Source organism: Lipotes vexillifer, unplaced genomic scaffold (assembly GCF_000442215.2).
Source record: "Lipotes vexillifer unplaced genomic scaffold, Lipotes_vexillifer_v1.1 scaffold1242, whole genome shotgun sequence".
Classification (NCBI taxonomy): Eukaryota; Metazoa; Chordata; class Mammalia; order Artiodactyla; family Lipotidae; genus Lipotes; species Lipotes vexillifer.
The window spans coordinates 386,420-402,023 of record NW_006793169.1 but is presented as its reverse complement, the minus strand read 5'-3'; the positions used below and the strand labels follow the sequence as shown (position 1 = coordinate 402,023).

The following is a 15,604-nucleotide window of genomic DNA, read 5'->3' as shown; positions in this document are numbered from 1 at the left end:
CCGCCGCGGGGGACGCGCGGCCCCCGCCTCAGCCCGCGAACCTCGGGACAAAACCCCAATTCAGAAATAGGTTGCGAGCGGCAGGCCGGGAGGTTTGGCGCCCCCCACCAGAGCCCCCCGTCGCCCCGGGGACGGCCGGCCGTGGGCGCGATGAGCCAGGTGCTGGGGAAGCCTCAGCCTGAGGAGGAGGACGACGACGAGGAGGATGAGCTGGTGGGGCTAGCGGGCTACGGGGACGGGCCCGACTCCTCGGACGCCGAGCCGGACAGCGGGACGGAGGAGGGAGGTGAGCACCGGCTCTCCCGCTCGGCCCCCCGCCCCAAGCGTCCTCTGCCCGCACCCCTGCCGGGCCCGGCGCGCGGGCAGCTGACTTGGAGGGGATCCAGGCAAGCGGAGTTGGGGGGTGGGAGTGGGGAGGGGCGCCAGAGGAGCCGCGGCGAGATGCAAAATGGGGGAGCCCGGGTGCAGGCAGCGGAGCGGGGGCCGGGATCGGTGGAGAGGGCGGAGAGGAAGCGTCTGGGCAGGAGGAACGCGCACTCTCTGCCAGTTCCAGGGCCAGTACCTCCCCCACGCCTCACCCCGAGCTCTCCGCAGGGTCCGGGGTTTTGGGAGGGGAGGGGACCGCCCGGCGCGCCCTGGGATCTCTCCCTGCATGCTGCTGTCGGAGCCGGGGTCAGATGTCGTGGCTAAAAAAGGCAGCCGGCGGCAGCGTGACTGGCAGGGTCGTCGGCAGCTGCGGCTGTCAGTCTTGCCCCGTGTCGCCGCGGGAGGGGTCCCGGGGCCGCCCAGGTCGGCGGCGTGGAGGCACCGGTGGAGCGGCGGAGGGATGCACCCAGGTGATAAAGGAGTCACCGTGTGGCCGCGGGTATCCAGAGATCCAGGCAAATAAGGTTGTTAGGACACCTTATCTCTGCTCAGCGTCACCACCTGGGCATGGCAGCGCCTGCCCTGGAGTGAGCGCGGGGCGGGGGAATACGGAGCCACTCAGAAGCAAACCCTGTTTCCTGTTCAAGAAGCAGGATTTAGCAATTGTTCAGCCAGCGGGGGCTTCCTGCGTTTAATTCTTAAGGACTAAGGGAGTTGAGAGCTTTTTAGGATTCCAGAAAGGTTCATCTTTTTTGTTTCCCTCCAATCGAGGAAAAAGTCCTTTATTGTAAGGTCTTTTGGAAAGGTCAGTAGAATGAGCCTGGTAAACTTAACATCTAGGTGGAACTGTCAGCATCCTAAAGAAGGAACTAACTTTTAAAATGTTCACTTGGCAGAAATTGCATGAGGGATAAAAAGTACTTTCGTGACTGTTGATTTTGAAGAACTTTTACTGAAAATTCACTGGACTTGTTTTAAATTCTCCATACAAACAAAGCCTTTCTCTGGGGGGGGAGCAGTTTTCATTATTTTACGTATGGTGAGTGCTACTTTCAATTAATCAGAAGGGGAAGATTGTTAACTAAACCTTGAGCCTGATAGATGAGAAAGGAGCTTTCCAAGTCGCCCTTTTTCGTAGTGTCTGGTCCCTAGGGAGCATTTGTACTAATTCCCTATTTGCTTAAACTCGTGTGTGCACCTGTGCGCCTCTCTTCTGCACTCCCCATAACTGGTCCCACAGTCGAGCAGGTGGCCACATTTTTGTAGATAAAGGCTTTCAACCCTTTTGTTGGAGTCTCTAGGGCTACCTTTGGTGGTTAAATTGTTCAGTCGCTTCATTATTATTCAGATTGCGTTTGTTAGCCCCTCCTAGATTCTTCGGAGGCTCGGGAGAGATTCAGAATGGGGATGTATTTGCAAGGTATTTGAAACCGAAGACACACAACAGGGTGCAATTGTGATCCTCTTTGAAAAAAAGGAAAAGAAATAAGAGACCGTATATGGGAAGAAAAACCCTGTAATTTGATATTGTCCTGGGGGCCAGGGACTGGGTTCCAGGAAAAGCACGGGACCTGTTTGTTTATTCTGCAGTTCTTTAACGGGGCACTTTAAAATTTGGATTTGGGGCCTTGAAGTGAAATTAACGCTTTGGCTGAGGGGCCGGGATTTCCTGAACAAAGGGCTTCCCCAGATCTGAGTGTAGGATGCTCCCCAGTGCTCCTAGCCCAAGGCAAACCCGCCTGTAACTGACGCTTATGATTACTTTAGTAATAAAATCCTCCCTCGTGAGTTTTTGGTATCAAACTGAAATCTTGCTATAAAAGCCCTGAGTATATTTGTGTGGTTAGAAGAGCAAACATTACTGAAGCCTGGCCTTTCTTCACCTGGGCCTGCTGTGGATATGGTCTATTCTCTGAAGATTTCCTCCATTATCTTGGGCTGCTGTTCTTTCCATGTGTTGCTGGCTTTGATTTTGGGGTTTAGGCCTGAATGTAGAATCTCTATCAGGACATTCGCTTTCTTGAGTAGCAGATAGGCCCCTCAGATAGCAGTTCTAGCAAGGACTGTCCCTGACACCTGTCATGCCAGCTGATATGGTCCTGGGGAGTCAGGATGGGGGTGGAGGCTGGGAGTTGTGACTTTTGTTCCTGTGGCTTTCTGTTCTTGAGACATCAAGGTGCCACCAAATGGTCATCCCGATTTCTAATGGGCCCTGGGCACGTGTTGCCTTATAATCCTGTGTTATTTGGGGTAAATTTTACATTTACCTACCCTCAAACTCAAGACGTGGAAAGTAGCGGGTGGGGAGGACTTATTTCCTCTGAGAAGAGATGTATATGGCGCACTTTGAACCATGAGCAAAACATTTCTCTAATGAATTCCAAACCATCCTAATGGACTTGGTTTAGTGCGTGAGCTTCTCGGAGACCTGGGGCTTTTTTCCATGAGGTTCAGAAATCTACCCTGGTGGGTGGGATGCAGGCCTGACCAGTATTGCTGTGCAAAAGAATGTGATTGAAGGTGGGTAGTGTGATTTTTACTTCCCATAGTCTTACAAGGAACCTCTGATCTTATTTTTAAACCGAGTGCCTTGTACCTTTTACCACATTGTGTTAAGGTTGAAAATGTAGTGCAGCTAAGGTGAGCCTTAAACTGCACTTCTTTGGCTTACGTTCCAAATTTTATTCATGAATAGCAGGCGTGTTCTTGAGCACTTTAGTTCTGTTAAGGACAGATTTGGGCACTTCTCAACCCCTCCTTTCAGGGTCGTTAATCAGAGATAAGATGAATCTCATCTTCAACCCCCATGCTCCAGATAAAACTCCAGAGAGAGGAGACAATAATTAAACTATTAAAAACAATTGCACCAAAAATATTGATTATTTTTAGACACATGGACTTTTAAGTCTTTATTAAATTACAGTTGTTTAAAAACTATAATAACAAGGAAACCAATTAAAAGATCATATTTAGTCAGAAAGTGAAATTATTTTTTCCTGAAGTCCCTCCCAATTTTTTAAGTTTTTTTAAAAATTAATTAATTTATTTTTGGCTGCATTGGGTCTTTGTTGCTGCACGCGGACTTTCTCTAGTTGCCGCAAACGGAGGCTACTCTTCCTTGTGGTGCATGGGCTTCTCATTGTGGTGGCTTCTCCTGTTGCAGAGCACGGTCTCTAGGCGCGCAGGCTTCAGTAGTTGTGGCACGTGGGCTCTAGAGAGCAGGCTCAGTAGTTGTGGCGCACGGGCTTAGTTGCTCTGCGGCATGTGGGATCTTCCTGGACCAGGGCTCGAACCCGTGTCCCCTGCATTGGCAGGCGGATGCTTAACCACTGTGCCACTAGGGAAGCCCCCCCCCCGCCCCGCCTGCCAATTTTTAAGGGAAATTTGGCTAAGACAGCTGCTCTGCCACAGTTCAGCTAAGTGCCGTCTTGTTTTCATAGCAGCCTGTGCACTCTCTCAGGGTCTGAGGAAGTGACAGTTAGGTGGTCCCTGGAGGCACAGAAAATCCAGGGTCAGTCAGGAGGTGATCCTTCCCTGGTGGCTGTAAAGGCAGTGAATCTGGCAATTCACTTCTAATCATTAGTGTCAGCTTTTTTTTCTTAAAATAAATTTTAAAATTATTAGTGAAGTTACCTTCTCATTGTTTCTTGAGGGTAAGTAGAGAGAATTGTTCTTCTGATATCGAATCTGTGGCTCAGAGATGCCAGGGGACTTTTCTGCAGCCACAACATGGGCTAGAACTGAGCAAGGTTTAGGAGAGGGTCAAGTGCATGGAAATGTAAGCCCCTTCCTTTGTAACTCTGCCTTGTCCAAAAAGAGTTGGGTTGACTGCAACCCTGGCTATAGCCAATCTCTTGGGTTTCCTTCTGGTCCTGAAAATACAGAGATATATAAGTGCTGGAATAGGTGGAAACACAGAATAGTTAAAAATGATGTGACCAAGGTCACGCCTGAGGCCCAAAGCTTATTCACATACATATGGTTAGAGAGCATATTTTTATATCAGATGTTTGTAAACGTTTCAGTGATTCCTGGTATCATAGAATCTTGATTCTCTACTTTTATAAGAAATATCTCCCATTTTAATATTAGAACAGACCTGGAGTAGTCTAATGGAAAAAAGAGGCAGAATCAACAAGTTCTGGAGTTCTGGATAAGGTGCTGTGCCTGAGAGTTCATCTGCTTTGTTCAGTCCCCGCAACTCGCATCACTGTTGGTGATATGATTTTACTTCCTATCACAGTCACTTCTGCTCATTTTTCTTACTTCTCTACTTCCTTTATTCTTGTATTCCTTACCTTTTTTTAAAGGCAACTTTTCAATTCTCTTTTAAAGAGGGCTTTAAAGCTGTCCTGCGACCAGTGGCTTTCCCTGGTTCTGCTGTAACATGCAAGACAGATGGGTTTTTCACTCCTGGCCTAACGTGCCCGGAGAGCTGGTGAACTTTCTCCTCTTGAGGATCTCTGGGGAAGACTCCAGCTCTGTTTCTCAGTGTGTAAAATCGAGGACGACATAAAACCAACCTTGATCACACCCAGAGTGATCGTTTGGAAAAAAAAAAAAAAAAAAAGCTCACAAGAACACTTTTCCCTTCTTGCAGAGACAAATCAGAACACATTAGAAACGTGTTTTTTTTTTTGGCTGTGCCATACGTCTTATGGGATCTTAGTTCCCAGACCAGGGATTGAACCTGGGCCACAGCAGTGACAGTGCTGAGTCCTAACCACTGGACTGCCGGGGAATTCCCAGAAATGTTATTGGATGCTTATGTAAAGGAAATATTCACATATAGAATCATGTTTTTTAGTTACCTGCCAATGTGATGTGAGAGGATTTCATAGAAAAAGATTAGGTCTTCACATATAAATAAAAATCACCTTCAAAAACCTTTGTGCCGGGCTTCCCTGGTGGCGCAGTGGTTGAGAGTCCGCCTGCCGATGCAGGGGACATGGGTTCGTGCCCCGATCCAGGTAGATCCCACATGCCGTGGAGCGGCTGGGCCCGTGAGCCATGGCCGCTGAGCCTGCGTGTCCGGAGCCTGTGCTCTGCAACGGGAGAGGCCACAACAGTGAGAGGCCCACGTACCACAAAAAACAAACAAACAAACCTTTGTGCCCTTGAAAATACATGTTCTGATTGCATTAAATTTTCCTTACTAAGTAGTTCATTAATCAAACGGACAGTGAATCTTCATGATTTTTGCATATTCTCTTATTAACAGTATTAGTATTCATATATTTAATTGCCACTTGGGTTGGAATTTCTTACTGGACTGGTTCTTGAATGTGTAAGTAGTTCCATTGATCAGAAGTGTAAAGGGCTACAGATAATGATGCAAATAGAACCAAACCAGGGGCCTCTTCCTAAAACCGTAAGTATGTAGAACCTTAAGCCTTTGTGGACCCCACAGAATACTAATAGCAAAGACATTCTAACTTTCCCTTAAGGCTGAGTGAGCCTCTTGCTGTGGTCACATTCCAAAAAAGACCTTCTCGTTACCTAGGCTTGGGCTAGGGAAAAAAAGGAAAAAGAAGCATGGTGTGTGTGTGTGTGTGTGTGTGTACACACTGACAGCCTGATAGATGAGGAAATAAAGGCTCATGGGCTCTGGGACATGTGTGGGCATTTACACAGCTGGTAAGTGGCCAAGCTGGGATTTGAACCCCAGTCTGGCACTAACAGTACTTTTTCAACCATTCCATTTGCTACCACATTATCCTAATTCTTTTGTTAAATCTTTGTTTTATTTTCCAGTTTGGGATCTGTTCAAAGGCATCTCATCTCTTGGAGAACTTTCCTAAATTATAATAGCTCTCAATTGTCTGATACATCAGAATTTATGAAATGCATTTCATACAATACCTTGTTCTCCCCAGGAAGCCAGGGCCAAGCCTGTCAGAACTTCAATTCCCATTTTCCTGATTTCTGTTTCCTTCTTTGTTGTGAACATTCCCAGCCCACAGATCAGTCAGGTGTGGCCCCCAGGCAGCCCTGCCCCAAGTCACTGATCCATCTCTCTCCCTTCCTTCTGTCGTTTATTTGACAGGGCTCTGCCATTTCTGGGTTAAGTCATTAGCCTGCAGGTGTTAAAGGCTGACAATGGCTCAGTTAAGTAACCCCTCCCCATAATCCTGCTCCTTGGGTGACAGTTTCCCTGGGTTTCCTGGCAGTCTAGTTACAAAACTGAGCTATCTGGGAAATTTGGGTATGAATAGGATCCAGTGGAAGATATAGGTAAGATGTGTTCAGTGCCCTGACCACAGTGGATAAACTTCACCTGGGCATAAAGCTTATCCTCTTGATACCTAAATGCTGGGCTGGGCCAAAGTCAGGTGTGGAGTTTCTTTTTAAAGCTTCAGCTAATTTAGCTTCACATTCTGCTCAATCCCTTTCATTTAATCATCCCAACCAGCAAACATCTATTGAGTGTTTATTGTGGTAAACACTGAGGCCTCAGTTTTCACATCTGTGAAGGATAAATGTTATCAATTTGGGGATTAGAGGTGACACTGTGTGCTACGCAGGTGCTTAGTAAATGGTAACTGCTGGTGATAAGCGGTTGGAGTGGGTTGGTTTGAGCCATTTCTTGGTGGCCGAGGCCAAAACCTGTCCAGTGTGCCCTCACCCTCAGCCAACAAGATCAGGGGAAAAAAGGACCAATGGCCTCAGCAAACTGCATTGCCGCTTTGTATTCATATTGCCTTCTGAGGCCCCAGATCTTTTCCTCACCTGAGCCAAGGCCGACAGGCACCCCAGACTCAACAGCTTCAAATCCGTGTTCAGCCTTTTTACCTTTATGAACTTCACGAACAGGTCCTTATTCACTTGATCTTCCAGGTCAGGAACTTGGGGGTTTCTTTCTCCTTTGTCCCCTATGTTCAGAGGATCACCAAGTACTATACAGAGTGGATGTGAGCTCATGAATCCATTCCATCCGCCCATTTCCACATGCTTCTCATTTGTGTTTCTAGGACAACCTAATTATTGTCAGGGAGGAAAAACTCTTAGGTTCTGAGTTGGAGTCCTGCAAATTAAACTGACAAATGACATGAACAAGGGAAAAGTAGGTTTAATTAAGTACTAATGCGTGAGAGTTTACAAAAAATTCGACTTAAGGAGGCGGTTAGAATTTGGGCCTTATATACCGTTTTAACAGAGGATGAGGAGGGGTAGAGGGGCACTTCTGGGAGAAAAAAATGACTTCAAAGGGAATGCGGGAAGGGGCACTTATGGAAAAACAAATCACTGGAAAGATAAATGGGCCCATAGGAGAAAATGTGGGAGATAACGATAGTTTGGTGACAGTGTCTGTTTGGGTGTAGGGCTGACTTCTCTGTCTCCAAGAACAGAAGATGAGAGTTGCTCCTGGGGAGGACATTTTTGACAACTGAGTTCTTTTGGGAGGGTCTGCTTTAGGCAAATAAGGGACTTCAGGAACTCCAGTGCCTTTAGCTCAAAAAAATTTTTATTCCATAGTGGCTTATTGGTGTCTATACCAATAAGCCCCTCTAAGAAAGTCTGTTTCTGGAGTGAGCTTCCTGATCCTGTTAGTCTCCCCTTAAAATCCTTAGTGATTTCCTCATGGCTTGCAGAGTAAAATCCAAACTTGCATCTCATTCATGAGCTAGCCTGTTATCTCTCTTATCAATTAATTTATTCAGTGATATTTATTGGGTTCACACCACATGCTACAATGTATTTTGCCTGTGTATATGTGAGAGACAATAAACAAGTAAACAAACAAGATAAACAGTATAAAGTAAAAATAATTTTGTGTAGTGAAGCACTATGAAGAAGACATAGGGATATTAGGAAGTGACTGGACCCCATCGAGGTGAGAGGAGGTAAAATTGCCCCTGGGCTGAGTGGGAGGAGGAGCCAGGGGAGGCCTGGGGAAAACTTGCTGGACAGAGGGAGGAGCAAGTCGAGGCCCTAAGGTGTGGAAGCAGAAGGCCAGTGTGGCTGCAGGGTAGGGAAGTGGTGGGGAGGATGACCCAGGCATGGGATGAGAGGGTAGCCCACTCAGGGCCTTTTGGGCTAAGAAGGTATTTGGATTTTATTCTAAATGCTGTGGGAAGCCGCTGGAGAGTGTGCAGGCTTTTCTTGCCTTTAAGCTATGTTCCCTAAACTCCAGGAAGGCCACATCTCTTCCTGGCACGACCTTTCCCTCATTCATCTCTTTTATGCCTCCTCTCCTTTAAGACTCAGATGCTATTTCTCCAGGGAACCTTCTCGCTGAACCCGTAACACCTAGATAGCAGTGCATTGTAGTTGTCAGTTATTCTTGTCTGTTTTCCCCTCTAATCGCTAAGGAATGAAGCTTTTCTTTGTGTCTGCAGCCTGTGGCTCAGCCCTGTCGAACAGAACGAACACTTGGCAGATGTTCAGGGAACCTTTATGAAACAGGAACAAACTGCCCTCTTGTAAATTTCACCTCTCTCTGGCAACTTCCTCCAAACCCCCGCGGACACTTTTAAAGAGCCCTCTTTGGGGTCCCATGTCTAGTCCCAGATTCTCCTGTAGTTCCTTTCTGATTTGCCTTTAAAAACAAGTACTAGCCCTTTTATTGCCCCTTTCAAAGCAGCTCTCATCCTTCATCCTCTTTAACGGTTTCATTTTTCTCAGGTGGTTCTTATCAAGCTTGAGCAAGTGCGTGATACTCAGGGAAATGTCATGGCGGGGTGGGATGAGGCAGCCCTCTGCAGGAGGTCTGGAGGCTGGGGTGTTTCCTTTTCTGATGGAAGCTCCTTGCTACCACTCCTCCAGTGGAAGGAGATCCTCTGAGAAACCCCACAGGGTTTCAGGAGTAGAGATATTTGAGAGAGTGAGAGAGAATTAGAAGGAAGATTTTTGCCAGTAGGATTTTCTGATGTAAGAGACCTCCCGTATTCAACAGCAGTGGCCTACAAACATTTTTGACTGTGAGTCCACAATAAAAAATACGTTTATCCTGGGAACCAGCACCCACCTATGTATAAGTAAATATAAAAGTTTCACTAGCAGTGTTTACTCTTGTTATGCATAACGCACTCTGATATTTTCTAGTCTCTTCTTTTGTCTTCGTTGCAGTTTTAGTACAGTGCCAGCTGATTGGTGGCTAAGGCCCTGGGTAAGGGCTCTAGCACATACCTGTCCTGCATCCTTGGGCAGGTTCCTTCCCCCAAGTTCCTCAGGTGTAAAGCAGACTTGTACCTCCTCATTGCATGGGTAAAGTTTGTAGAGGTGTCTATGTCTAGCGAGGTCCCTGGCACACAGTATATTTCTGTACATGCTAGTTAAATATGACAAAATACATCTGCATGGGTGTAAGGGATCTCTACAGAGTTGATGGTACTCTTGTTGATCTGACTCACAATTTCCCAGCTGTTTACATTTGGTGGCTCATGTCTCCAGCTGTGTGTATATGTTATAGCTGTATGTGTATTTCACTTCCCAGCCACTCTATGTATGTAAACACACATACACACTCCCTTCCCTTTCCACAGTGGTCTCCGTCACCTCCCCACTCTCCCAGGAGGAGGATATCCAACCTCCAGGGCACCAGTGTCAGTGATCATGCCACATAGAGACTTGCAGACCCTGCTGAAGAGAAGTTACAATCTGTATCCACATCCAGCAGTATAAATTGGGAAGAAATAAAGACATTTAAATGCACTTAAATATTTTTGTAGTTGTACATAATTAAATGTGGTACACCTATTTTATATTTTCTACTAGTTTGAGATGCTTATCCTTATATTTAAAAAAATTGATAACATAACTGGGCTTTTCTAACAAGGACCATATCATTCTCTTACTTAGCTTTTGCCTACCTCTCCCTCACCAATCTCCCATGTCTACATTGTCTGGAATTTTACTTTCTGATTTTTATTCAAAAATTTAAAATCAGGGACTTGCTGGGTGGCTCAGTGGTTAAGAATCCACCTGCCAATACAGGGGACATGGGTTCGATCTCTGGTCTGAGAAGATTCTGCATGCTGTGGAGCAACTAAGCCCGTGCACCACAACTACTGAGCCTGTGCTCTAGAGCCCGCGAGCCACAACTACTGAGCCCATGTGCCACAACTACTGAAGCCCACACGCCTAGAGCCTGTGCTCCGCAACAAGAGAAGCCACTGCAATGAGAAGCCCACACACCGCAACGAAGAGTAGCCCCTGCTCACCGCAACTAGAGAAAGCCTGTGTGCAGCAACGAAGACCCAACGCAGCCAAAAAAAAAATTAAAATCAATACTTATTTCAATTCAATAGGTTTCAGTAAAATTTGTCTTCTATTGCTTGTTGCATTCCACTATATTTGAGTGTATTTTCTTCCAGGAGTGCATCCTTTTTATAAAAAATAAATTTATTTATTTTCATATTGAGGATAAAATTTATTTATTTTATCATCTGTGTTTATTCTGATTTTCAATCCATATATCCTCCCTGCCCAACAGTTGTGTTTTTATTTCTAAGATCCATAAAGCCCTTTTTCATAACTGCTCTTATTCTGAAACTGTCTGTTCTTGTTTCATGAATGCCATATTTTCTCTGATCTCTGAGTATTTTAATTATACTTGAAAGTTTACTCTGACTCCTGTATAACTCTGCTTCTTCAGGTATACATTCTTCCATTTGTTGAGTCTGTATTCTCTTCTATAATCTTGTCTTTCCTCAAATATTTGGCATTTGAGGAAATGTCTAGAGGGAGGATGGTGCTGCTTCCACCTCTTTTTTTTTTTTTTTTTTTAGTGGTACGCGGGCCCTCACTGCTGTGCCCTCTCCCGTTGCGGAGCACAGGCTCCGGACGCGCAGGCTCAGCAGCCATGGCTCATGGGCCCAGCCGCTCCGCGGCATGTGGGATCTTCCCGGACCGGGGCACGAACCCATGCCCCCTGCATCGGCAGGCAGACTCTCAACCACTGCGCCACCAGGGAAGCCCAGCTTCCACCTCTTGAACTCTACACACATTGCAGTGATAGTTAGGGAAGGTCACAGTACTTGGAGGGGGTACTGTGGGTGCTTCCTGTTCCTTCTGGGCATCAGTGCCTCTAGGGCACTGCCCTCTCTCTCATACCTACACTCCTACATTCAGTGCTCCCACTTGGAGGATAGTCTAGTGTGTATGTAGGTGCAGAGTTTATCTGCTTGGCTCTTCTCACTATGATTCTCCAAATAACAACCCTGTTGGTTGTTTTCATGTCCTTTCCTGTTTGAGTTTCCAGTTCTACCTTTTCCAGCAGAACCCTACCATTCATAATCAAGGGCTGCAGGTTCCCCCTTCAATCTGATCTTTGTGCTTCTTAGGGATTTCTCAGTAATTTGTCAATTTTGAGTTTTCTCTTTGGTCTCAAGCTCAGCTATCCGTGTTTATTTGTTCATCTATTTATTTATTGTTGATGCCTTTTCTATTGTGCTTAGGGATTCAGTATGGGAAGGGGAGACTGTGACATGTTCTTAGTCTGATATTTTTGCAACTGGAAGTCCTGTTTTCTTTTTCAGTTCATGTCCTGCTTTTACTAAGATTGACTTGTAATGACAGTACTGCAAGTATAGCATATAATCCCTGATGAAGAAGCAGAAAGCTGGTCATCTTCTGGGTGGTTTAATTCCACATCACTCTGTCTAGGGCATATCATCCGCAATTTGTTGAATTGGGTTAAGTTGAATGGGAAAAGTGTGTGTGGGTAGGATGGGAGTAAAATGTTGCTTATAGTGGAATAGTGTCTGTGTACATCTACAGCTACTTGCTTTTTCTTTATTCATTTACTGTTTTACCTGAAATTTATGTACTTCCATGCACCTATTGCAAAGTGAAACATCAAAATATTATATATAGTAAATGAAATTTCCTAAGATTCTATCAGGTAGTAACCTGTGTTTTAGATAATTGTAGAACTTCGGGAAAAATTCTTAGTTGCAATAGGGAAATAAAGGATTACTTTCCAGTCTGTATTGGATTATGCTTAGATCAGGACCAGGGTCTGAGAAAGACATAACGAGGTGTAGCTCAGAAGGAAACAAAAAAGAAATGTAGAAAATTAATATACGCATATTTTTTTTCCTATATTCTGCCTTTTTTCTTAAAATGTTGGTTTATTTTCTTGATCTTTCTCCAAGTTTCATACTGGGTCTTTTTTTAAATTATTTATTTATTTATTTATTTATTTATGGCTGTATTGGGTCTTTGTTTCTGTGCGAGGGCTTTCTCTAGTTGTGACGAGCGGGGGCCACTCTTCATCGCGGTGCGCGGCCTCTCTTGTTGCACAGCACAGGCTCCAGACGCGCAGGCTCAGTAGTTGTGGCTCCGCGGCATGTGGGATCTTCCCAGACCAGGGCTCGAACTCGTGTCCCCTGCATTGGCAGGCAGATTCTCAACCACTGCGCCACCAGGGAAGCCCCCATACTGGGTCTTTTATTTTTCTTTACTTATATTTTTGGGTCAGTCATGAAGCCTTAATTCCAGAACATTTTTATCACCCCAAAGAAAACACATACCCATTAAGAGTCACTTCCAATTTCCCCCTCCCTTTAGCCCCTGGCAGCCACTAAGTACTTTCTGTTTTTATGGACTTGTCTATTGTGAACATTTCATGTAAATGGAATCAAACAATATGTGACCTTTTGTGTCTGTCTTCTTTCATTTAGCGTAACATTTTTGATGTTCATCCATGTTGTGGCATGAATCAGTACTTCATTCCTTTTCAATGGCTGAATAATATTCCATTATATGAATATACAACATTTTGTTAATCCATTTAACAGTTGATGGCCATTGGATTTTATCTACTTTTTGGCTATTATGGATTGTGCTGCTGTGAACATTCATGTACAAGTTTTTGCTTGGACATATGTTATTTCTTTATTCCTAGGAATAGAATTGCTGGGTCATGTGGTGACTCGAATGTTTAACCTTTTGAGGACCTGCCAAACTGTTTTTCAAAGCACACCATTTTACATTATCACCAACAGTTTAAGAGGGTTCCCATTTCTCTACATCCTCACCAGCACTTGTTATTGTCTGTCTTTTTTATTTTAGCCATCCTAGTGGGTATGAAGTGGCATCTTACTGTGGTTTTCATATGCATTTCCTTATGGACTAATGATGTCGAGCATCTTTTCATGTGGTTATTGGCCATTTGTGTATCTTTGGAGAAATGTCTATTTAAATCCTTTACACATTTTTTATTGGCTTATCTTTTTATTGTTGAATTGTAAGAGTTCTTTATATATTTTGGATACTAGACCCTTATCACATATATTATTTGCAAATGTTTTCTCCCATTCTTTGGGTTGTCTTCACTTTTTTGATGTGTCCTTTGAAGCACAAAAGTTTTAAATTTTGATGAAGTCCAAAATTGTTTCTTTGAGGTGTAACTCAAACAAGCTTCTCTTTAGTGCAGAGACTGATGATCTGGGCAAAGAAGGACCTTGCTCTGGAATGCTAAGACTGGATTCTCTCCTCCCATAGTCTGCTCCAGGAAACCTCTGCGCTTCCCACTCCAGAGTCCCTGCTCGTGATGGGGAATATCCCAGGTCTTCTGGCCCTCTGAAATTGTGTGAGAGGTGGTGATGCAGCATTTTTCAGGGTATTGCACTTTCTAAAAGCTGGCCCCTCCATGAGCAGGGTGATGGAGTTAGCGTTCTCTAGCGTATCTGGAAACGTAGCATTGTCTGTGGATCATAAATCTCATCTGAGGCGGAAGTGAAACTCATCTCATTAACCGCTGTGACAGCATCTCACCCTCATTCTTGTTTTGTGGTTTCTCCAGTTCTGGACTTTAGCGACCCCTTCAGCACAGAGGTGAAGCCAAGGATCCTGCTCATGGGCCTGAGAAGGAGTGGCAAGTCATCCATCCAGAAAGTTGTCTTTCATAAAATGTCTCCCAACGAAACCCTGTTCTTGGAAAGTACGAACAAGATCTGCCGGGAAGACGTTTCCAACAGCTCCTTTGTTAATTTTCAGATTTGGGACTTCCCAGGGCAGATTGACTTTTTTGACCCTACCTTTGACTATGAGATGATCTTCCGGGGGACAGGAGCACTGATATTTGTCATAGACTCCCAGGTAAGGCTCAGTCTCGGGGTACGGTGGGACTGTAGCCCCCTGCCCCAGGCAGCCCCTTCTTGCAAACAAGTTCCTTTGCAATCATTTTGGTTTGGTTTTTAGAGTCAGGAATAGGACTTTTTACCTGACTGGCATTTCTCAGTTGGGGCTCTCAGGCTTTGCAAAGGGGAAAAGGCTCCCTTCACGCAGCCCTGACCAACATGCGATGTTCGGGAACTGTGTGCTCTTAGCAAACCCTAGAGGAAACCTCACAGACGGCGGGCAGGGGGGACCACCGTGCAGGCCAGTGACACCAACGATGTGTCCCCCACTCTGGTACTCTTGGCAGACATCTATAAAAGATCACAAGTTCTCTATAACAAAAATACACATATATCTACATTTCAAAATGTTTACTATTTCCTTTGAAGATAAATTTCTAAGTGTGAACATTTTTCTTCTGAATCATTATTGTAATTACTACTAGTACACAATTACAGCAGCGTGACTACTATGTATTTTATAGGTAACTAAATACAAAATGTAAAATTTGAGATACATATATATTTTTTTCCACTTAATTCATGTATCTATGCTTGACTAAGACAGGATTTGGCATCAATTCTTTTTTTGTTTTGTCTGAGAAACCTTGTTCACATAAGGTGGGTATGGGGTGAGTTTTGTTCTAGCGTTCACTCAATTGTTTAACTCCTTCTAAGTTATCTCCCCTAAACTACCCAATTTTCTATCACAAAAAAATTATTTTTTCATAGTTTATCAGTAGACATCCTGATTGTGTCCTCCTTTAACTTTGCTGAAAGCAAAGAATTGGGAGCCCCTTGACTGGTGAAGAACCTTATCACCCAGGCATTGCTCACTTTATTGGTATTCAGACTAGCCTTCTGAATGGTCTCTTCGGCACGCTGGGTTTTTAAGACCCTGGGCCTTTCTCCTGTGAAGTATGGGCAGAGCTGGTGGTTTAAGGGGAGGAGGGGAAGGGAAGCAGCAGGACCACAGATGCATCTCCGGCAGGTCAGTCTTAGCAAAGAGCACAGGTAGCAGGACTGGGACATTGACATTGACGTTCTTCAAACTCTCCATGTGCAGGGACTCTTAGAAAGTGTCCCCAATGGGTGGCCCAGCCCGAAGGCCCTCCTGAGGGCTCTCTTTTGTAGCTGTGGGGGAATAAAAGGCAACAAGTCCTGCAGGAATG

At 45.0% G+C, this 15,604-nt stretch overlaps 1 protein-coding gene and 1 non-coding gene across 2 annotated transcripts in view; one reads left to right on the top strand and one right to left on the bottom strand.

Moving 5' to 3' along the window:
- Positions 1-120: 120 nt before the first annotated feature.
- Positions 121-15,604, top strand: part of RRAGD (Ras related GTP binding D) — a 36,150-nt gene continuing 20,666 nt past the window's right edge. The window contains exons 1-2 of the mRNA XM_007466254.1: positions 121-286; positions 14,117-14,412. Of these exons, the coding sequence (XP_007466316.1) occupies positions 151-286; positions 14,117-14,412 (432 nt within the window). The 5' untranslated portion in view covers positions 121-150. The remainder of the gene's footprint in view (positions 287-14,116; positions 14,413-15,604) is intronic.
- On the bottom strand, positions 5,036-5,107 carry TRNAD-GUC (transfer RNA aspartic acid (anticodon GUC)). The gene has a single exon. It is a non-coding gene; the product is annotated as a tRNA-Asp (tRNA).